The sequence below is a fragment of the Microtus pennsylvanicus genome, chromosome 3, assembly GCF_037038515.1.
Source record: "Microtus pennsylvanicus isolate mMicPen1 chromosome 3, mMicPen1.hap1, whole genome shotgun sequence".
In the NCBI taxonomy this organism is placed as follows: Eukaryota; Metazoa; Chordata; class Mammalia; order Rodentia; family Cricetidae; genus Microtus; species Microtus pennsylvanicus.
In genome coordinates, this window is record NC_134581.1 from 140,909,496 (window position 1) to 140,933,910 (window position 24,415).

General features: G+C 38.4%; 1 protein-coding gene across 6 annotated transcripts in view; it reads right to left on the bottom strand.

Moving 5' to 3' along the window:
• Positions 1 to 210: 210 nt before the first annotated feature.
• Zcchc7 (zinc finger CCHC-type containing 7) overlaps positions 211 to 24,415 on the bottom strand; it is a 168,298-nt gene continuing 144,093 nt past the window's right edge. For all 6 annotated transcript variants that reach the window (XM_075967308.1, XM_075967310.1, XM_075967309.1 and 3 more), the window contains 4 exons: positions 23,927 to 23,962; positions 6,615 to 6,710; positions 3,268 to 3,385; positions 211 to 1,432 (listed from right to left, as the gene is read on the bottom strand). In XM_075967308.1, coding sequence (XP_075823423.1) covers positions 1,017 to 1,432; positions 3,268 to 3,385; positions 6,615 to 6,710; positions 23,927 to 23,962 — 666 coding nt within the window. In that variant the 3' untranslated portion in view covers positions 211 to 1,016. The remainder of the gene's footprint in view (positions 1,433 to 3,267; positions 3,386 to 6,614; positions 6,711 to 23,926; positions 23,963 to 24,415) is intronic.

Consider the following 24,415-nt stretch of genomic DNA (forward strand, 5'->3'; position numbering starts at 1 on the left):
ACATGTGAGTGTGGATGGAGGCCAGAGGTGCTGGGTCCCTTGGAGCTGCCTAGCCTGGGCTGAGAACCAAACTGCTGAACCACCTCTCTAGCTCCAGACAAAGGCGTTTCTGACTCAAGGTTACGGTGGGTTCTGTGACTGCAGTGACCTGTCCAGACCAACTGTGCTCTGCCACTCAAGTTGTCCTTGTCCTCTGCAACAGCAAACACATTTACTCATTGTTTCAGGCATTTTATTTTTCTTGTTCTAACACTGGGCTTTCACAAGTGTAAAAAAGGTTCACAAATACAAAAGATTCCAAATAGCTTTGTGGTATTTAAAAAGATCTATGAAAACAAATCAAGTTGGGAAATATTATCTCTATTTCTTTGGGTAATATTATCTCTATTTCTTGCACTATGGCTGTAAACTGGAAAAAAACAGTCCAAGTGTGATTATGCTAAAGTTCTCACGTTTCTCAGGAAATCTGTCCTGCACACCCACACTGCAGATACTGTATATAACTCTTGCTATTGCCTCTCCTCTGCCTCCTCCAAGGTTCAACAGTGATATCTTCATTTTCACAGCCAGTCCTGGATATTCTGTTTGGACAAAGGAGTCCAACAGCTTCTGAAGCAAGCAAAGGTAGATTTGGATTTTCATTGATTTTCCAGTGTTTAAAACAAACAACAAAGCTAAGAAGGTAGTAGTGATTTTTCTTATTCGCACTAATCTCTCTTCCAATGAGCTTTTAAGTCCTCAAACATTATAGATGAATTATATCTGAAGAGCTTGTAATTTTTTTCAAAGCATGTAAAAAAGATTTTCTTAAAAAGACAGTTTTCCTACCTCAAGTGAAATTGCTAGAGGAACTGAAACCCAAGTTTACTTTCCTATCTAATAAACAGCCGTGATCTTCCATGGCTTCCGCTCAGCAGCGCTAGGTATGGCTGACATATTAAGCAATCATGACAAAGCCCCCTTCACATAACAGATAACAGTATGCTGCCAGAATGTGAAGTTGTTCAGAAACCACTTCATAGCTTTGTCTTCCTCTTCCTTTGCTTAATGAGAAATAAATTATCGCTGCTGTCCTCTTCCGTGCATCGCCCTCTCTTCGGCTTGCTGTGCTTGCTCTCTCTGAGAACCTTCTCTTCTCTCAGTCTGTGGTGATGGGACCTGGATAGCTTTCGGGTTGCAGCACAGCTAGAGGAGTGGGGTTTTGAGCCCCTAGGGAAGTCTTCGTCCACGTCGCCATGCCGGTGAGTCCACCTATGCCTCTCACCTTCTCTTTTCCTGGTCATTTCTTTGTGGGTTTTTTTATGTTTTTGAGGCCACTTGCTGCTTTTCTTTGAGGAATAGCTTTTTCTCACACTGTGATGGCCCCCCTTATCTGTCTCTTCTACATATGGTCTTCTGAACTGCCCCGGAAAATCTCCATTTTTCTGGATTTCTGGAAGATATAAAAGTATTTTGCTTCTCAGAAATAACTTAGCAGACAGAAGAGGCAGACATTTAAAAATGTGACCAATATGGCACCCTAAAGAGCCCTTACAATTCTATTGCTAAGATGGGAAAAGATCCCCAAACCCTTTAGTATTTATGTTACTTATTCTACTCAACAAACTTTTATAACGTTAAACACTGAAGACTAGAGCAGCAGGCATGGTTACTATCTTGTCCCGTGAAAGAAGTCACGTCTAACCAGTGCAAGTTCCTCCACTGATGAAGGATAAGGTGAAGCGAGATAAAGATGACCTCATGTGACCCTACTCTTGGAGGACAAGCCTGGCCATCCCACTGTGAGTGGGTGCACACTGCCAAGACATTATCTCTCCAGAGAAGCGGCTGCTGGTGTGTGTGTGTGTGTGTGTGTGATCTGTGCACACACCGTAGAGGTTTCTGTGCCAGATGATGCTGCATCTTGTGAGGACCGGATGTATTTATTATGAGCATCAGATGGATGTGCTTTTGACAGCAGAGAGTGGTAGCTGAGGCTAAAGTGAGCTGCGAAAACTCCAGAACCTTGGATCATTACACAGAGGTCAGTAAAAACCTTTGGCCTAAAAGTTTAAGATAAAAGAAGAAGTTCCAAGGATCACAGTGAGCCTCAAAGTGGGTATGCACCAGAGTGGTCAAAACTAACTAAAAAGAAAAAAAAAGTTCTCTATAAAATTATATAAAATTTATATAAGCTCACTGTAGAAAACATAAAAAAAATAAACCCATAAATTATAAAGAAAATATGCCAGAGTGTAGTAATACACCCTTTAATTCAGAGCTGCTAGCACTATGTTTTTCTTGGTAATCTTTCTAGTTTAGTAACCTAGTCAATCTCTTAATATGCTGTGATTTCTCTATGCAAATGAGAAGTAGTATCATCATTTTGAAAGGGTCTGAACTCAAGAGAATCTAAAGCCACAAAGAAAAAAGCTAAAAATGCTCAGTGTTGGACAAGAATTTGGAGAGCAGATTGAAAAACACAATTGTTTATTACCCGACAGCAAGGCAACCTGGGAACACATCCTGACTATAGCAACAAAGAACAGGCAGAGAAAACAGATTTAAACAAGATTTACAAATGTGAATATTATTGTAGGCTAATTATGTGTAGTTGTTCATGACTGCATGTGGGTCTGGCTGAAGTCACAGACAGTTGTGAGCCACCAAGTGGGTGCAGGGACTTCAACTCAGATCCTCTGGAGGAGCAGCCATGCTCTTAACCACTGAGGCAAAGGAAACAAACACAGAAGTGGCTGTGGGCCTAGAACCTGCTGCAATGGTAAACTGCAACACCAGCCTTTGTGTGGGAGGCCCAGGAGTCACCAGAAACCCTTCTGTTCCATGAAAAATATTAGACATACAAAGGGAAAATAATTATTTGTCAAGTAGAAACATTTCAAAGGAATCTTAAACTCTCTGCATAGAAAGATAAAAATATTCTTAAGAATTTTCTGAAATGCTCTGAGAAAAATATTGTGAACAGATTACAAAATAGGATTTTTGATGTAGAAGTCTGAAGTAGAAGTAGTTATAAACTAGAGCTTCCTATAGTTTGTGACAGCAGAGAGTGGTAGTTGAGGCTAAAGTGAGATGTGAATTTATCATTATAAAATAATATTATAAAATAAATGATAAAGATAATATAAAAAGCTTCTTTTAGTTTTTATAATTACTAAAAATGTTTTCTGTGCTAAGCAACGACTTCCAAAATAGACAAAGACAGTATATAAAAAAGAATAAATTGGGAGCTAGTGCTAAAGTGGTCTAACCAGTTTGGTGACAAACCTTTCACTTTCCGTTTTATTCTCCGATCTCTCTGCTGGATCTCGTGTTTGTCGTCATAGTAGTAGATGAACGGAGATGTTGGAAACGTCTGGCTAAACATTCTTCTTTCTGTACATTCCTACAGTTGTATTTGAAAGAATGCATCACAAGGCTGCACTGCTCAACAAACTCTTCCATGAGCTTTGGCTGTGCTGGTCAGCGCTGTTGATTAGTCCCGACCCCTAGCACCACCTGACCAACCGCTCTCCCGTGCTGCTGTGCCATCCCTTGGGGCCTGGATCTCTTCCCTTCTTGACTAAGTAATCTTTTACGTTTTTGTACTTCCTAAGCTCCTTCCCCAGTTTGAGTTAACAGCACTGAAAGATGGGTGCCAACTCCATTTGCCTTGTCCTCTGCTGGAGTTCACTGGTATTATGTGGATTAACTGTCCTTTCTTGTCTTTTCCTACAGTAGCCTTCCCATCAGACTGTCCTTCCTTTTTCTCCTGGCCTAGCCTCAAGCTGTGGCTCTAAACTGTTGGCTCTGCTCATTCTCTGGACACACTTGCCAGCTTATCTTACCATTCACTAGTTACTAGGGCAGTGAATCTTTTTCTTTAACTAACAATTTCTTATGGGTGTATATTGTATCCCGAGCATATTCTCTGTTCCCTTCTGCTGCGTTCCCCTATCCTCCTGCTCTTCCCCTCTATGGCTTCTCATCAGTCCCCTTTGTCTCTGGGCTAAGGGGTCTTTTGTGAGGTGGGTGGTGGACCTGGGTAATTTTGAGAAGCCTCTTTTCTTTGCTCCCTCAACCACGCTGAGATCGTCCTCTGCCTGCTCTCCCTTGTCTACTGCCCAGTCTCTGTCTCTCAGCTTTAACTATTCTCTGTCTACTAGGTGACAGCAGGAGACATGAACACCTTTTTCAGAGAGGCTTTCCTTTGGGGCCTTCTCCTCTGCCTTCTACTATCTTGCCTGAAGTTTATTTGCAAATGTTAGCATTTCTTAGCTAAGTAGCTAAGAAAGTCAGAATGCCTTAAACCCACATGGAATTTCGCTGACTCACCATAAAATCAATAAAAGTATCAAAGTAATCTTGATACACTCAGTCAGTACCCATGCAAAAAGAGACTGTTTAAATTCTCCCAGCCCCTCACCTTTTCACATCCTCCTGGAATAGCCTTTTTCTCAGGGCCTACTGCTGCCCTTGCCTCTCTAGCTAGAATGCCTAGCATTAGGGAAGGGTAATATGAAGTGAGGGCTAAATCTGAGACTGATAGCGAGGGGAGCTTGGACATCTTTTACCACTGGGGTGGCCTCCTATTTGGATGCTGTTCTATCTAGACGGATGTAACTACACAGAGCCACATCGTATCACAAATGTTTTCCAAAGCTACATGTAAATTATATTTTGATTATCCACATCACTGGTCTCCTCTATTAAAACAGATAATTGATAGCTGGCTATATAATTTATGTTCCTTTCTGGATTAGCCACACCAATGATCTTCTTCATTAGTGTTGGATAATCTAGAGTTCCTTCAACTATGGCTGCCAAATTTGTTTTACTGTAAAATGAAATTTGTCTAAGTCTAGATTTCAGGGATAAATTCCAAATGCTCTTGATATTCCCATCTACATTAAAGGCAGTGACTAGTAAGCAGGAAGCATCCAATTGTAACTGTTTTTCTTTAATCGATCAAACACAAATGCTAACTAAAAGCACACTCTTTCGCTTTAAAGAGATAAGCAAGCACATATATTAAACACCTGTGTGGTGTGCACGGCAGTGGATGGCGAATATGAGTCTGTTTCCTAAAAGTTGTTGGCAACAGTTGGTGTGCACAGGGCAAGAGAAGACCGAGAGATGGTAATTTCCTAAAAGGACCTTCTCTAGTTAGGCTTTCAACCTGAATTCTACAGAGGTGAAGTCCAGTATACTGTCAGATCTTGCTACTTATCGGTGGGTTTGATCACATTAGAAGCAGCATCTGAATGTCAGTGCTGTACAACTTTTGTGCTTTGGAGATTAATCACCACTGAGCGCCCGAGCTTCACCCCAGCTTCATCTTCTACCCGTTACCCACCCTAGTTCCTGCTGACAAACATGGAAGATAAACTCAATTGTTCACAGGCTCTGCCTAGCACTTTTCTTCTCCCAGCCCTTCTACTGTTGTGCTACTCTCTGGTTTTGTTTTTGATTTGGTTTTTCAAGATAGGTTTTCTCAATAGCTATGGAGCCGGTCCTGGAACTCACTCTGTAGACCAGACTGGCTTCAAACTCACAGAGATGTGCCTGCCTCTGCACACACCCCCTCTCGAGTGCTGGGCTTAAAAGGCCTGAGCCACCACTGCCAAGCCCTTGCATTTGCGGTACTCTCAATGAATGTCTGGACTAGAGAGGAGGCAGAGTTGGAGGTAAGAGGTAGTCTGCAATACTGCCCACTCTCCCACCTGTCTCTCTACCCCTACTCTGAGGAGTCCTGGGTCTCTGTAGGCCTTCTTCCTGACACGGGAGCTGGCTGATATTACCTTGGTTTCTAGGCTGGAAGGAGCTTTGTGGGGGAATGGAAATCCCCATGCACAAAGATTTCTACTTCTGTGTCACTGTTTCTCCTCTTTGACCTTACAGTTTCACAATGTCGGGGTGCAAAGCCTATTCCTACTGGGTCTTAGCTCCAGGATGAGCTGCTGCTGTTTCATGTTTAATGAGGCTAGAGACACCACCTTACAGTGGGGAGCTTCTTCTGCTCTCACACCTCTAGCAGCCTGGACTTTTCAGTTTGGACAGCACAGTATTGACAGGAGGCAATTGAGGCACCTAGGGAAGAGGTTGCATGGCAACGACTTAAGTGAATGTGTTATCAGGGAAAGCTCAAGAACTAAACTGAAAACCCAATAAACAGTCTGTAACAGTCAATAAAAGATGACAGGGAAAACTTTCTGTGCTGCAGCTGACTTTGTCGGACTGACTTTATGAGCTAAGTTTGTTTTTAGTTTATTTATTTTTAAAAAAGATTTATTTATTATGTAGACTTGTAGGCCAGAAGAGGGCACAAGATCTCACTACAGATGGTTTGAGTCACCATGTGGTTGCTGGGAATTGAACTCAGGATCTATGCTCTTAACCTCTCAGCCATCTCTCCAGCCCCTAGTATATTTAAAAGAACTACAGAAATACGCTTTGACACTTAATCTTGGTAGAAATTGGATGGGTGTAAATTAGTTGAAAAGACATCAAGTCTCACCACTGAAGGTTAGCTTATAAACAAGTAAGTGTTAGGCGTTTTATTCATTTTGAGCTCATTTTTCAGCAACTACTCTCTGACAACAAAATGCCTTATGTCCAATGTCATTCAAACTTACATGTCCATAATGGCCTTCTTGTGCACAGTTGTAGCAATACACTAATGCTGACTGTCCAGAAGGGGTCTTTGGTCTTCTAGGTGGTCCAGGTTTGGTCTGCAACATAAATAATTGTGAGAGTTTAATACATGTTAGTGGAAAATCCAAAACCTCAACCTTTCTAAAAGAGTTCTTAGGTAAGAGAAGCCTTAGAAATTCTTCTTTTTAGTTTAGTGTGTGGTGGCAGCTGGCTCATACTGGAGCCTAGGAAACAACAACATGGAAGGGGCAGACAGAGGCTCATCAACAGGACAGAGATGGGAGGGTTCAAGGCTTAGGAGACAAAGGAGGACAGAAGCTGGGGCTTTAAAGAAGTTTCAAGAAAGGTCTGACCTACACTGCCTAAAACAACAGAAGCCTAGCAACATCAGGACAGACACCACCATCACAAGTGCAACCAACTCACAAGAGTCTTCCTGGGGGAATCTGGAGGGCAGAGCGGGGTGAGGAGTGAAGGGGAGTGCAGAGAAAAAGTGAGTTATCTAAGGAATTTATTAAATTCTATATGTATTTTATGCATTTTCAGTATGCACATTGTATTTCATAATAAGAAGTGTTAAACTGAATCTAAATTGAAGGGAGAGTGTACGTATGTTACTATTTTGAGAAGCATGAGCAGGAAAGAACAGGATAGAAGGGGATAAAAGGGGAAGTGTTCAGGAGGAAGAATTAGTTGTTGGTCTTTTAAATGGGAACAATGTGTTCAAAGAGTGCTAGTCTGCCTACTATCATTTTACCTAATACTACAATCAGGTGGCTTGGGGTGCAGGGTAGGGAAGAGAGGAGCTTTTGATATAGAAAAATAGTGTACAGGTGATAAAAATCTTTAAGAACGTTACTTTAGCTCTTATGTCTTAAAATGGAAAGCAGGTTGCTAGTTACTCTTTCTGGGGCTGTGACTAAGCAGCTGACAGATAAGGGAGGAAAGCTGTTTGTTGTTCAGGCTCAGAGAGACTGTAGTCCATCACTGCAGGGAGGGTGTGGGGGGGCAGCTCACAGCACAGTAGACAGGAAGCCAGACACACACCCCTTCCAAACATTTCTCCAAACATGCTCTCCCTTCTACAGCCCCACCACCTCCCAGTCTATTCCACCTCTGACTCTACAATGGGTCAGAGCCAAAAAGCTACCTTCACACACCCAGGTGTGACTTACTAAGTTCCTAATTGCTATTAATCCAATCAAACTAATACGTCATCATCAAATTTGAGGAAAACAAAATCTCAACAGTCTTTGCTACTGAAAAGGGCCGTGGTACAAAAAATGGAATTTACGACTTCAGCTATTATCAGCTAGGATATATGAAAACCACAACTATTCTATAAAAAACTAATAGATTTTAACAGGGATATACATAGGTAGGCAAGTGTCACTGCAGTGGTTTAGACTTTTCTTTTAGGTAGTAGAGCACCAGGAAGTTAGTAAATTATTACATAGAAATATTTTTCCTAATCTCAAAAAAGGTTGTTTTGATATGAAATTAAACTGTAGCTAATGAGCATAGAGAAAGAAAACAAAACCCAAAGAAATATGGTAACTTTTTAAAGGAAGAAGTTGTTAAAAAGCTATTCATGGTTTGGGCAAGGTGGCACACACCTGTATAATCCCAGTACTCAGGAGGTAGAGGCAGGAAGATCAGGAGTTCAAGGCCAGCTTCAGTTACACAGCAAGCTCCAGGCTAGACGATGCCCATCTCAGAACACCAGGAAGAAAAAGAGAAAAGTTAGTGATGTGTATGACCCAAGATGAAGCCTATGAAATACATCGGACTTAGCAGTCAGGAAATTGTAGGTAACTGAAAACTGCTGAAAGCAATTTCCTTTGAGTGGACCGGGCAGACGTGAGACTGCAGTGGGTTTATCCTAAGTACAAAACAGTGAAAGAAATCTGACTGGGAATGGAAGGGGCAGGGAGCAAGTAGACTAGAACCCAAGTGCGAGGATGACTCCGCCCGTGAGGCTGGCAGAGTCCTGAGCGCACGGCCAGTGTTCACTAGAAATAGTAACTGCAGAATCCAGCCAGATATTGCCCTAAGATCTGGTATCTGAGAAGTGGGCAGCACAAAAATGACTGCTTACATTCCCGTGAGGGAAGACAGACAAACCAAACAACTCCACCCCCACTCTACTCCTTCAACCCTCACAGACATACATATGTTTGCACAAACAAAATATTCAGCAGTGTAAGTAATATGGACCAAGACAGTGAGTGAACGAGTCACTGCTGACGGCTTAGACTGATTTGTTGGCAGGAACCCTAATATGGGAAAAATCAGGCATCTTAATGTGCAGACTGACTGATTATTCTTTGCCAAGTTCCAAGGCAAGGGACAAGCCTGCCATCTTAGAAGATTTAAATAGCCGTACATTGAAGCAGAGCGAGTGAAAGAGTGAGGAGGGTCATCTAAACCCAAAGGGGAAATGTTCTATCTGTGTCTTAAGTGGCCTGGACAGCCAGCAAAGGACTGGAAACTAATGGTAGACAGGTACTCAGCAACCAGTTGGCGACTTAGCAGGGTTCGTATTTAATGATAAATGGAACAACCAACCTCCAGAACAGTAAACGCTCTAAAAGTGGCTCTCATTTATATAGATATATAGCAATCCTACCACTAAAGTACATGGGCTTTACAGGCGTATCCATTTCTAGCTCCACCTGGATAACCTAGGGATGATTAGTAGAGCCTTATAATTGGCCTCGAGGCTGCTATCTCTGTAGCCTATTTTCAATACAAGGTGGTTTTTCTGGCTTGTGACTCAGAAATGACCACTTCTCAATCTAAACTCCTGTAACAATGTCTCTTCTCACTCAGTAAAAGATCAGGAGTCTTACAGTGGGTCACATTTTTCCCTCCCTGTAACCTTGCTGCATGCTTGGTATGTCTCATCACCTCACTGGCCTCTTCAGTGTTCTCTGAACACTCTACACAGACATCCTTCCATCGAGTTTAGCACCACTGTTCCACACCTGAATAGCTGCTCTCCAGATACAAGGTAAGGCCGCCAAGTGATGCTCCCTATACCCCTGCCCTTTGAAAAACAAAACAAAAATTATCCCCCTCAAAATATGTCACATCTGATAAACTAAATAGTTTATTTGTCTATCCACCAGGCAGGGAAAAAGTTACCCACTGTTGGATCCACCTCCTGGGACAGGGCCAGTCGATGGTTAGAATTCAGGACACATGGCAAATGATGGGCTAATGTTTCGGTACCACACAGGTATGGTACGTAACTCACAGAAAAAGCTTATGAATTTTAGATATTGTTAATAAAAAATAGAGACTTTGGGAAACTATTTTTTATATCTCTAATGGCAAACCTATAAAATTATATCATAAGTTAAAAAGCTTGAATAATTAATCATACGGTTTCCTTGTTGTTTCTCCTACTTCATGTTGACAATACGGTACATACTTGGAAAACCAGGAGGGAATCAGTGATGCAGAGAGAAGAAGAACTCAGTCTTCTAGTACCAGAGATGAAGAGATGTTTAAGTCAAGATCTTATTTATTTATTTATTATGTATACAATATTCTGTCCGTGTGTATGTCTGCATGGCAGAAGAGGGCACCGGACCTCATTTCAGATGGTTGTGAGCCACCATGTGGTTGCTGGGAATTGAACTCAGGACCTTTGGAAGAACAAGCAATGCTCTTAACCACTGAGCCATCTCTCCAGCCCCCTTAAGTCAAAGATTTGAAAGCATGTTTCATATTGACAAGTGCTATTTTATTTAGGGAATAATACCAAATATAGCCTCAATGTTCATCTATGCCTTTGGATGGAGCACAAACATTTGATGTTCATTCAACTGAATAATGTCACTAGTTAAAAATTTCCATTATTACTAATAAAAATAGCAGTAATATATTGTTATGAAATTCTACACTGTTTCACAATAATTAATTAGTAAATGACTTGACAAACACTATCTACATGCTCTCATTTTAATAACTATCATGTACTAGGACTTAATAGGAATGAAATCAGCCTAGATCTTACCTAATTAGAGCACACTTCTGTACTAGAATACAGTAGCGAATACTCAATAATGACGTTCACTGGGCAAGTCTTTATACTAAAATTAAATAAAAATCTTTAAGCTATTTCAAGTGTTGGAAATATAAAAAATTTTGACCCAATATTTATGCCTTAGAACATGTTGCCCACCCCCTCCACTCCACAGGGTTTTACTCTTTAGCCATGGTTGTTTGAAACTATGTAGACCAGGCTAGCTTCAGATGCCCAGAGATCTACCTGCCTCTGCGGTCTGAGTGCTGGGGTTAAAGGTATGTGCCACCGCTTCTAGAGTATTTCTTTATTTTAAATTAACACTAAAGTCTGATTTAAAGCCAAGTGTGTCAGCAGCTCTAGATCTGGGGTTGTCATTTGGGCCTGCCCTACTGACAAAGGGTTATGTGAGGGAGAACACAGCTTTGTTAAGACTGTCTGAAAGTCAGAATGCATCTCAAGACTGCCCCATGGATACTAAATGAACTATTTATGAAAGCAGGCTTTTTTTTTTGGTTACAGACATTTAAATAATTTGTAGGGTGATATCTTGGAGATTACTTTACTATCAATATATAGAAGTAATAACCTGGTAGATAGCACTACCTATGAAAGGTCCATCCCATCTGCTATTCTTGCTGAGAGCTTTTCATGCACCAGTGAACTCAGTAAATATCAGAAGATAAAGCATAAGCCTACCACGCCATGGATTTACTCCTAATGTCTCCTCAAAGTGCAGCCTGATGCAACGATTACAAATGATTTTCTTCTAATGTCACTTTACATAACCCTTTTTTCTGCATGAATAGTTAGTGCGGAATGAATGAATGAATGCCATTAAAACAGTTAATCATTATCTGGGACACTGGCCTTACTCCCTTCACCACCAAGAATCTCCATGACAAAGGCCAAGAGATCAAAATGCTAGAGCTGCCTCAGTGTCCTATTTCTAACAGTAATTTTTTATGCAAATGAGCCTGCTGGGCATCTCCCTCTGTGACCTTGGGCTGCCCTTATCTAAACTGACTTTGATCCAATGAGGGCTTACATCTAGTGGAAGCTTATTATTATACAGGATATGCAATCAATTTTACTAATTAAAGAGAATTTTCTACTCTTGTGACTGAAAAATAGATTTATTTTATAATCATACATATGCTCAAAGACAAGACCATATGTTTTTATTTATCAAGACAGTTTTTATGTGAACATATTTTAAAATGCATACTAAATGGCTGTGGTAAATATATGCAAAACCAAATACAACACTGAGAAAAGCAGAGATTGGTTCAATCTTTCTGAATATGTTACATTTGCATGGATACCTCTTAAGTTGATATAATTTTCATATTTGAGAACAACCATTCATTCCAACTATTTACAAATAATTTTATTCTTTCAACAAACTAATATTACAGCCCTTGCCTTAATACTGATATTTTAAAAACCGAATCCACAAAATTAAATTCTCAATAAGATGCTATCCCAAACCAAAGGGACACTCTTATTCAAAGTCCATTATCTGGAATCTATTTGACATTTGAGCAGAAAAAGTTTGAATAAATTTAAATACTTGTTTCCTGGTAGCATTCTGACTTTTATTACCTGCCCAGTAATGAGGAGAGGGCCCTTCTTAGTGTTTTATTTAGCTTATAGTGAGTAGGCAGGGAAGAACAATCTTTAGAACAAGGAAGAGTATCACTGTCATCATCATCTAGGGCAGAGAAGAAAGGAAGGCAAAACTTTAAAAGTTGGGCAAGCCCTTTTTTTTTGTTTGTGGAGAGCAGGGTTGAATTTGTGATGAAGCCACAGCTGGGACCCCATGTACTGGCAGCGTGCAGGCTAACACTTTTTTGCTGTTGATGTCTCTGGAGGTGGGTTCTCCACCTGTGACCTCAACTCCAGGCCTGTGCCCTTCATGATTTGGACAAGGCTTTCTCTTGGTCCATGTTCCGGCAAATATTTACACTATTACTTTCTTTGAGGATACGGGGAGAATTATTTGCCCCAAGCTATTATGTTTCTTTTATGAAGGTTTTAATTTTTTTCTTACTGAAAATAATACCTATTGCATCATAGGAGACATCACTATTAATTTTTCTATACCCTTAAAAAGTGTTGAAAGTACTATATATAGTAAAACACATATATTTTTTGTGTATTAAAACCATGTCATATACCCAACAGACTCCCAATTCATCGGGTAATTCCTTAATTAGGCAGATTTTTCAAACATGTATTATGGACACAACAGACCGGAACGTCTCCTTTGGAGCATTTTCTAGTCTATCGGGTGATTACATCATTAAGCCACACATGCTACGTAGAAAAATCCTTATGAAAATTCATGAAAAAATGTACAGCAGATCATTAGCATGCAGCAGGCATGTATGCTTTTGATAGTTTTCTGCTTAAGAAGAAACCTACATGAAGTAATTAGTCGAGGTCGGGACAGTGTGAGACTGGTGCCAGACTCTGGCAAAAAAGAAAATTACAAAAAACTCATACCTCTCATGGTTTATCTGAGAGTAATTTACTTTATTGGAAAATGGATTCTTGAACAATGTTCATCTGAATTACAGCAAAGTAAGAGTGTTGCTTTATTGATTTGATATTTCCAATATACATCTAACTTCCTTCCTACTGCTTGTGTGGACAGCCTCAAGTTTTACAAACTCATGGGTGAAAAGGGTGCAGTGACCAATGGGAAAAGCCAGTTGTTACTCAAGGCCTTGCACTAGCAAATGCTTATGTATTTAAGCCTTCATTTTATGTAATCAAGAGTTTAAGATATTACATGGGTGTATTGTTTCTCAGTAAATAAAAACTGTTCAAGTAAAGTGAATATGTATAATATTGGCATAAATTTTAGTGGTTGAGTTTCATATACATACCATTAGGAAAGCAATAGATTTTTACCTAAAAGTTTTGTAAGAAGGAACTACTAAACTGACTGCTTTTCAATCCTTCTGTAAATGATGCATTTCCCACTAAAAACCCCCAACAAAAACCAAACCAAACCAAAAGCTGAGTACTTGGAGAACAATGAGCATATGCAAGACAGTAAGGAGCCCAGCAGCACTCCCTGAGTGCCCCCAATCTTCCTGGCTTAAAAAGCATCCCAATTTTCTCTGAAGGTAGTGGCATTTATTCACTGGGCCATGGCTAATTTTACATGGAATGCAAAAATGTTAGTTTAAGTTTAATTTACCACCCTATTTAAATATTTCCAATGTAGCTAGCTCTCCAACTGCAGAGCTATCCCTCTGTCTATTTTAATTTTAAAGTAAGTTAGCATAGGGCTTCCTTCTTAATCCCCAGAGACTACCTACATAGTGACACAGACACACACATTTATGACGGCAACATAAATGCTCTTCTGAAGTAATGTGCAACATTAAGTGAAAATCGTTTCCTGGAAAGATATTATAGGTATCTATATTTTATTTGCCATCTTAAACATATCTGGGTCTTTATGGCCTTATTTTAAAAATGTATTTCCTTTTTATATTTCCTGGTGCAAATGGACTGCATAAATAAGCAATGTGCTATGAGGCTTCAGACCAGCCGATAAAACCTTTCAATTTTCATGCCAGCTTCTTCTTTTGTAATTCAAATCTGCCTGGAAACTGGCAGCTCTGAAAACTGAAACAAGCACTGCCACAAATACCTTGTAATGCTATCGACCTTGTCTGCCCATGCAGTGAGAAAGGGGTGCGGATGTGTCTGCAGCCATCCAGATAACACAACTCATTTTTTGGGGGGGGGGCACGAGGTGGGGATAACAGAAGCCAGCCCCAGACTGCACCAAAAGCAGTCATTACCAGGCAAGCTAGAGAATAAGTCTCTTCAAAATACACAGTGCATTTAAAACCATATATGAGGCTGAGCCACTGCTGCCATTACCAATTTTAATTTAGCTCCTTCAGTTTGCCAGTCAGATAAACTCTTTAGTGCAGTTTTTTAATCTATTTGCCACATTTATGTTTAAGATTATAGTAATATGGATAGGAGAAGGAATCACTTTTAGGGGAAATAAAGAAATAGATCCGCTTATCGGCACCCATCAGAAAGTTCATTAATCAGCTGGGCTTTGTGCCCTCTAAATTGAAAGGTTAAATAATCCTCTCAGGAATATTTTTCAGCCCCTCCGCCAATTGTCCAGAGAGGAGCTGCCGTTCATAGCACACGGGATCAGTGACAGGGTATCTTACCACTGTTTGGACCCCAAACAATGACGGACAAATGGCCTGGTTTACAAAGAAACCTTTTAGTACACAGATGGAAAGGACCACAAGCTTTGATGTAGGGGAGGGTTGAGGAGGGTTGGGAAGGGACAGAAAAGAATACACACATGTATGAATCAGATATTGTATCGCCAGCTTTACTGTAGTAGAGTGTAAGTCATGTTAAATATCTATTTTTCAACCATATGAAATGCTTACATAAACCTCCACTGATAATTATAGATTAGAACCATAGCTCTGTTGAATTTATTAGTTAATACATGGGGACCCAAACAAATTCCAAGCTTTTGATTTTGACTGTAACTCCATATGACTCCCCCCCCCACAAGCCTGCTTATTCTATTCAATCCTGTTGGCTATCAGTAACACACACAGAAAATTTCACAGCTTCAAGGACCTGTTCAAGGTAGTCTTGTTTTATTTTTAAGTTACATTTTAAAAATTTAAATTTTATTTCATATGTGTGAGTATTTTGTCTGCACTTATGTCTGTATACTACTTGTATGCCTGATGCCCACAGAAGCCAGAAGAGGGTGTTAGGTCCCTGGAACTGGAGTTATAGATAGCTCTGAGCCACCATGTGGGTGCTGGGAAACAAACCCAGGTCCTCTGGACCACTGAGTCATCTCCCCAGCTTTGGTCTTCTGTTTTTATGTTGCATCCTGTCTTAAAATAAGGAACATGGACTAGGAGTGCCCTTTGGAGGGCAGATACCACACACGTCGAGAAAGTGCCTAATTAGGCATTGCATTTTTTTCTGAACCCACACACAGCTGGGAGACTGGGAGACTGGGAGACTGCAGAGCTCAGGCAGCTCTCATATTTTGTGATGTTCTCTGACAATGTTAAACCCTAGTAGATTATCTTATGAAAAGGACCCCTCTTTTCCTTGTATAAGACACTATCATTGCTGTGAGCCTTATGCTCTCCTATTATTCTCACTATATAAAGATTTATATACTTTGCTTACAGTAATGAGCCATAGGACATTGAAGTTATGCTAAAAATGATGCACACAGTAGCTTAATCCATGTATCTCAAAGTGATATCATCACTCCTCTTCCCCCTCTCCCTTTCTTCTGTTTTCTTTAATGCTGGGGATGAAACCCAGCGCTAAACATGCACTGCATTTTTATGTATGATACGGACTTTTTACATGGTCATTTTTATAGGAAAGGAAGTAACTTAAATCTTTTGTGATATAATCTTAAATGTTTTTATGCTGGTTTTTAGGTAAATCAAATTAAGAAAACAATTTGTTTACTGTACTTAATTAAGAGTTACTCACCTAAACTGGGCGTGGTGGCGCACGCCTGTAATCTCAGCACTCATGAGGCTGAGGCAGGAGGATCTCGAGTTCCAGGCCAGCTTGGTATATAGCGATTCCAGGCCAGCCTGGGCTACATAGGAAGACCCTGTCTTGGGAAAAAAGAAAAAAAAAGAAGTTACTCACCTACATTTTTTTGAAACAAGTAAGACAAGTATAAATAATAAGAAAAGGAGAACGGCTTGTAAGTACTGTAACTCCAGTAACTGTAAGAAGGAAACATTGTTAGGAGACCAAGAAGAAGCTGTTACACTCTCCTCACCTTGAGCAGAAGACCCTACAGCAATCTGAGTCTGGGCTATCCCCAGACCCATCTCTAGGTGAGGTGCTGCGCGGAGCTTACCTGGTTTACATGCTATGAGCAGAGCTGTGAAGTCCGGCAGACACCTCACTGTGTGCAGGCTCACACAGTCCTGAAGCCAAGAGCTGAGGCTCTTCTGCATCAGACATTTTAACAACAACCTCTGTATACACTACATGATAGAATCAAACTTGAACCAGAGTACAGCCCCAAGTCAGCATTCTTTTCCTTATCTTGTGGTACAGAACATTAACTCATTGATATGCCCGCCCTTCGGTCCAAATTTCATAGCATATTTTTCAAAACATGTATAGTACAACTGTGAGACAAAGGAGTTGTCAGAGATCTAAGACATACAAAAACAGAGACTTTTATTTTATAAACAAAGTTAACACACAGCCCCAAACTTAGTTCTCCTAATTGCAAGTATCTGTATAGAAGCATATTCATAGAAAGTAGGTATTTAGCTGGGAATGACAGTTTATGCCTGTAATCCTTGATCTTTGGAGGCTGAAGTAAAAGAATCAATCAGTAGTTCAAGGCCAGCCCAGGCTAGCCCCATAAAAGAAAACAAACAAAAACCTCAAGTGGGTATTTATAAGCACAGAGAGATTACAAATTAGAAAAATGCTCTTATAATACATCTAGTAGATAGTTATAATTATGTGTGTGCACATGTACATGCATAATAGAAATAATGTACACACACACACTTAAAAAAATAAAGAAAATAAAGCCGGGCATAGTTTAGGAGGCTAAGGCAGAAGGAACTGCCTGTCTCAAAACAAAGTTAAAATAATCTGGTGGCCTTACCAGTAACTGAAGTATGTGTTTGTATGTATGGATTATTTCCACAAATACAGATTTCTGAATTCTCATATTAAATAATTCTTGTTTCTGAAAAAGGATCCATTCATATATTGATAAACTAGTTAAGGTGAAGGTACAACTTAATCTTATGTACATGCATGCATGTGTGTATGTATGCGCATATGTAAATATACTTGGATTATATACATACATGCATATAAATATATGTCTTCAAGCTTTAGTTGTTCAATGCGATACGACTTTGTAGCTTTCTTCTTCATATAAATTACTGACATTACTTAAAGGCCAATCTTCAAATATCTGGAAGAAATACTTACAAATGTACAAATTCACATATAATTCCCTTGACTTTCCAATACATGAGGGAGTTAAGTGACCACTGAATTTAAAGCTTAAAGTCAGATCAATCCAAGTAGTAATTCATAAATCTCTAGTCACTTGCAAGAGTACTTCTGAAACCTTACAGTCCTCTTAACTTGTTTATTACCGGAGCCTGTATGGTGACAAGGCAGCTCTGGTGCAGACACTGCTCGTGGAGAGGTCAAGGGTACTTTCCGAGTCGTCAAAGGACTGACCTACAAGACTATGCTGACCCTAATTGTACTTAATAACGGAAGGAACACTTTTTGTTACTTCCATTTTGTTTGTATGTATACCTTATTTACATTTATTGTTGCCCTGAAATACCCAGAGAAGCACACAAGAGTCAGTTACTTGGTAATATACTTTTAAGAAATGCAAAACCCATCTATTATATGAAAAATAGCCACTCAAATATGCTAAAATTATACATTTCTCTGTTCTGATGTGTACATAATCTGCAAAAAATTGCTTAACATTTCATATTAGAAAATTATAATTTCTGGTATTAGATGGTATATGGTGGGCAACTGTAAGCTTGAGAAAATTTAGTTTAAGGGTTTTTGTTTTGTTGATATTCACATTCATCGTAAAGTGGCATTCTTTCAAAGTGCAGAGTTCCCAGTAAAAAAAGAATAGTTTTCTTGGGATGACATGACTCATGTATGTATTTTACTAAGGAGACATAAAAAAAATCAATATATGTGCCACTTATTAAAATGTGAACTACTAGAAATGGAATTTAATTGCTATATGTTTAGTTATTAACAACTCTTTTCTAGTGATTGAACATAATTCATTTGTTAGAAAACTGCACACAATGGGGGGGGGGAGAAAAAAGTAACAAAATGTCTGAGTGTAACTTTCTACTTTCTGTTATCCTCAGGAAAAACAATATAGGAAAGGAATAAGCACAGATTTCTTTCAAGTTTTAAGCAGAAATCAAACTTGAAGCTCATCTGGTGAATACACAAGTCCTCAGCATGCTGGTCATTCCCTCCAGCCATTAGGGAACAGAGACCGTTTTGAAAATCAAATGAAGAAAGTAGTTACAAACTATAGTATATCTTCAGATTAAACTAATCTTTAGATTATCTAAAAAATGATCAAAAGTATGAAAGCTAATGGTGAGGTGACTGCAGACATTCAGAAAGTGGCAAAGCACAGGTGTTCCTAAGCAAAAGCACCCGGACAGCAGTGCACGCTGCGCACTGCTTCACCATTTCAGATGCCGTCTATCTACATCACAATCACCACCATCGAGTCTTCAAACATACTCATGTAAGAACAAGCCTGTACAAAACATATCATATTGATTTACTGTCCAAGTTAAATTATTTTGAATTAAAATATTAAAAGTCAAGTATATTGAAAAATCTCTAAAGTAATGGATACCTCATTTTCCTTCAAAAATAAGAAAATATTAATATTACTTCAATAAAATATAAATTATTTTATTGTACCCTTAACTAAAAAATTAAATGTGTACATGACTTGAAGAAACACGAAAGGAAAAATAATAAGCATTAATAGTGCACAGTGTCCACACTTTCCCACTTCCCTTTATAGGAACAGCTTTAGAAAACTGCTTTTTGGTGATTTGGCAAATTATATTTATTTTAAAATGAATCTCATTTATTGAGATTGATAATTCCAGGTTCTATCTTCTTTGAAAGTGCATTTTCTAATTGCTTTCAACAATTAGTTCTGGCATGTCTGTAAAATACTTAAAAAAATTAATTCTTTAAAAGTCATTACCTTTTATATACTAAGTTAAAAAATGGTAAGACTGCCATAAAAATCTATCATAATCTTGATATTAAGTGCAGAGAAAATACTTAAAATATTGAATACTAATCTATTTCTGATAAAATGTCCATGTGAAAAAACTTCAAAAATTCTGTCACTGTTCAAATGCATTTCCTATCTGTTATCACTGAAGTCATCAATGCTTATTAAAAAAAAATATTGGTGCTGTAGGTATTGAAGTTCAGTGGCAAAGCTCATACTTAACGTACATAAAGCTCTGGGTTCAGACCCAGTACCAGAAAACAAACAAACAAACAAATTGTGTTATTTAGATGCCAAGCGACTAGAAGAAAAAGTGAAGCAGTCTGGCTGTGTAGAGCCCTGAAAGGCCCATCAATCACCTAAGTACTACAAAGGGGAACACATGCCTTCTCAAACTCCAGACCACACACACATTAACTTTAGCACTGTGTCAGTGTTTAAGGGGATTTTAAATAAAACTGAATCTTTGAAATTTAACATATATAGTATCTCAATAGCAAAACTTAGTTAATCAAAACACTGACTAGAATTTATATGAGTTTTCTTGGTTCTGGGAGTTGGTAAAGTGGATTGAATTACCAAATGATTTTATAAAAGCTGTTTATGATAATCTCTCTGTCAGGTCCTTAAAAATGGTAACTTTTTTTTTAATAGTGAGAACTAGCCCTCACTCTATTTTGGAATGGACAGTTCTAAAGATAATGCCCAGCCAATCTATTTTCTTAAACACACACCTGGGCTGTTGTTTCACTTACCAACACGTGCAAACACTCACAGGAAAAGAACAAAGCCTTCCCAGTTAAGCGGTGTGCGAACAGTGTTCTCACGGGTGGGAAGGTCTGCTTAGATAGCTAAAAGGCTTTCAGAAAGTCAACCAAGACTCCTAACACATCCAACCAAAAGGAAGTTTCTTAAAAAAAAAAAAAAATTCTCCATCGAGACTGACTTTTAAAAATATTTTCCTTTTTTATTTTAAGTTATTTTTAAAGAAAAACATGGCATTTTAGCATTAGGGAGTTATACCTCAGTCCCAAGATAAAGAGAATCAAATGGCTGTGTCTTCAGCACCTACACTCACTTCACCATTCTTTCCTCCTGGACTGTAGAGCAGCTCTAAAGTTAGCATTTAGTCTGTTGCTATTTGGGGTAACATTCTGTAGCATATGGCTTAGAATTCTTTAGGAGGTAAGTTCTGGTTTGGTGTAAAATTCACACTGGAAACTCAGAAAATATACTACTACTAAGTAGTTGGTGTTTCCAGATAAGGAGAACGAAATGACTGCTGTTAACTGCAGTCAGTAAGGATATACTCTTGCCCTTCGGTGGGCTCAGGGTCTTGATTACCAGTAAATCCTGACCATAAACTTCCCTGGGCCAGAAAGGAAGCAAGGAAATTCATTTCTCTTCTCTATTGCACAGTTAATAAATACTTCCATTTTTAAAGTGTAAATTCTAACATTCCAAACATTATGAATTAAACATTTAAAACTTAACATTTAATTAATTTCCTTCCTTATTTTGAAACTTTTCGTTAAAATAAGAAGCAGTAAGATTGTAATACATTTTAAGCCCATACAAAGAAGAAGAAGGACAAAATTAAACATAAAAGGTCCATTAACCTTTTTGGTTCTTAATACATAGAGCCTCCAAATTAAAATTTCCTGATTACTTTTAAGTAAGCAGGTTAAGAATGTCTACTGCATGTCCAATTACAGTTCTAACAGGTAGAAGGTCTTGGTTAGAACTCTGCTGGTGCCATATCAGCCTGGGGTTTTTACTATGGCATGCGGAATGAAGAGGTGAGAGAAGGGGCTTTCTTTCTTGACAGGGTGTTATTTGAATGAAGAAAAAGTCAAGGCTGCTAACAATCTGAAGGCAGAAGTTTCAATGTAAAGAATAGGGTTATATGATTAAAACATTTAAAAACTTCTAACACTTTTTAGGAAGTAAAAGTATTAGCTATTGCAGGAAATTATGTAATTGTTAAGCAATTTTCCCCTCACATATGTGTCCAGATCAACAGAGATATCATAATTAATATGACTTTTGTTAATCACTGAGATGCACAGAGAAGAGCAGTGAAGCCACATGCTATGCTGGGTGTGTGTTTAGAATCTTATCAACATGCATCTTTTGGAATGATGGACTTGCCTTTTATTAATGAAGTCAGGTTTGTTTTTTTAAAAAAGCTCTATTTAGGCACAATCTGTTAGAGATTTCATTTTACTTTTGATGAAATTACTAAAAATAATGAACACTTCTCTTTTGTAATCTTATTTGGCAATATTTTAAGGAAGTTTTGAAATTTCACAAGTCTACTTATGTTAATTAACACTGCCATCCTTACATGCTTGTGAAAGAGAGGCTTCCTAGACAGGCCCGGTTTTGTAGTTGTTCAGAGTGTGATTGTTCTGGAAATGAGCTTCCAGTTTCATCAGCTGGGAACCACACAGCAGCATGTGGAAAAGCACTCTATGTAGACAGTTTCACACTGAACTTTTTAAAATAAATTTAATTCTGAAGCACAGTTCCCTGGAGTTAGAAAAGAAAGGAACACACCACATTGAACTGCACACTATTCCATAGTTTTAAGAGGGCTGGTTGGAATGAATACATAGCATTTCAAACCTAGTTGCTTCTGTGACCACTGCTGTGATGGATGTGTGATTCACATGTGAGGGCTGCTCTGAGTCAATAGATGGCAGTCCATCGCCTAGTAAAGGGCTGAAGATGCGAAAATCAACATGCAGCCTGCTCTCACTCACTATTAATACTGCTTAATTACAGGCAGGGACTCACATATTGTTCATATACTGATAAGGCAATTTAATAATTAGAAAACGATATATTTTAGATGGACTGATAAAGTATTTACACATTTATAAGCATAGTAGTGTTACAGTTATTCTTGCATAGTAATTCAGTGTTTATTAAAACTTGGTGAATTACAATGGTTACATTAATGTATATTAATATTTTCTGAAAGAAAATCAACCAGGTTTCCAGATATGGAAAGTTTTCAAATTGAATTTATTATTCTTACAGATAGAATATATTATATTCTAATAAACATGAATTTATTTTATTTTTATTTTAAAAGATCTGTATTCTTTTTATACTGTTTCTGAAATGCTAAAAAATCCAACAAACCTTTAAGTATTTCTGTTACATCTGAAGCTAATTTTTATCCTTCAATAATAGTTATGTAAAATTTGTTAGTAGAAAAGCTAACAGAATAAAAGTAAAACCTACTATAATATTATTTAATAAAGACAATGAATGTAGCTGCACTATTATACAGAGACTCTGATCTTGAGAAGTACAAGAACAATTCTGTTCCCCCCAGGTTAGGCTGAAAGGGTTTTACTACGATTATGTTGCCGAAGAACTGCTACAATACCACACACAATCCACTGACTGCATCTCTCACATGTATGTATAGAATATATAGACATGTATATGACTTTTATTTAATATAACAAACCTACAGATACTATCCCTGGCACTGTGGGCTGGACAGACAATGGGGGAAAGTCTACCTGTTGGCTCACATTTTATTTCTGTAAGAGGAAAGCAGTATGTTTTTAAAAAACTGATTTTCCTTTTTTCTGACTTGCCTTATTATACACAAAACCATTTATATATTAAACTTTAACAATTATTAATAATGTTGAGTTATTTAACTGTGTAATTAAAAGTTGTCTCTCAGCACAGTTAATACACTGAGAATGAACACTAAGGCAACAGAACTGCTTGACAGTGTTTCAGCTGGAGCGTCAAGTAAGCTGACTTCATAATGCTGAGTGAGCATCAGTCAGCTGGATTGTATAGCAACAGTTATTTTCTGCTTTTACTAAGACTAAAATCTTAAAAAATCAGAATTGAATAATTTGACTATTAAACATGTATTATAAAATATGAACAAGTCAAGAGAGTTTTAAGGACAGAAGAACTGAACTGTCCTATGAGTGGCACACTACGTTTTTTCTAATCATTTAAGACTTATCTCAGTCAAAGCAGGAAAATGATAATGAATGATATTGCGTGCCGTATGCTTATGGACGGTGGTACCAACATTCTACAAGCACCGGATTATCACACTGCTTCAGTTTCTAGCATACTTTCCCCTTTAATGAATACAGTCTAAGCCTGAGACTATCATGATATAATCATTCAGTGACGTGAATAATAAAAATCCTTTGAAACCTTTAAAAAACAGAAAAATAAAGGACAGGGTAGTGGGCAGGAGAGAGGGAAAGGTGTATTACTGCTTTCTCAGTACAAACTCTGTAGATGTTTATTATCTTGCTGCAGAAGATGCTTGTCTATATTTTATGGTCAGCAGTTCAGAGAAGGGTAAATAGGCTGGGTCCTGGGGAAAATAAAAAGGTGTTTTTACTCACCGTTAGGTGATACTGCCTCCAGATTTCTGGGCAAGCCTGGAAAATAAAAATATTGATCAGCTAGGAGCATGAAACAAGGTACTTTACAGCCTGTTGGTTTTGGCATAACCCAGCATCCACCGGTGTCGGTCACAGGAAAATAAGAAGCTTAACAGAAAGGGTCTGCATTTCAGCTTCAAAAACCTGGCTAGACAGTTTAATTGAATTTTACACTGGTTTAACACACTCCCTGCTATTGTCAGGAAGCCAGTAACAAAGTTTTCCTCTTCTCTTTCTTCTCAGGTTAGAAGTTTGGGGACTAAGGTGTGATAAAGAGTCATAACTCAGTTAAACTATTAAACCAAGAGCAGTGGTCAAAATCTATAAGACTAAAATACATTTTTTAGAAGAGCATTCTTAACTTTGATAGCACGACAGAAGACAATTATTTAAGAGCAAGTGTGTCTAAGAAGCCCTCATTGTGTTATGTGTAACAGTTGCTGCTATCTT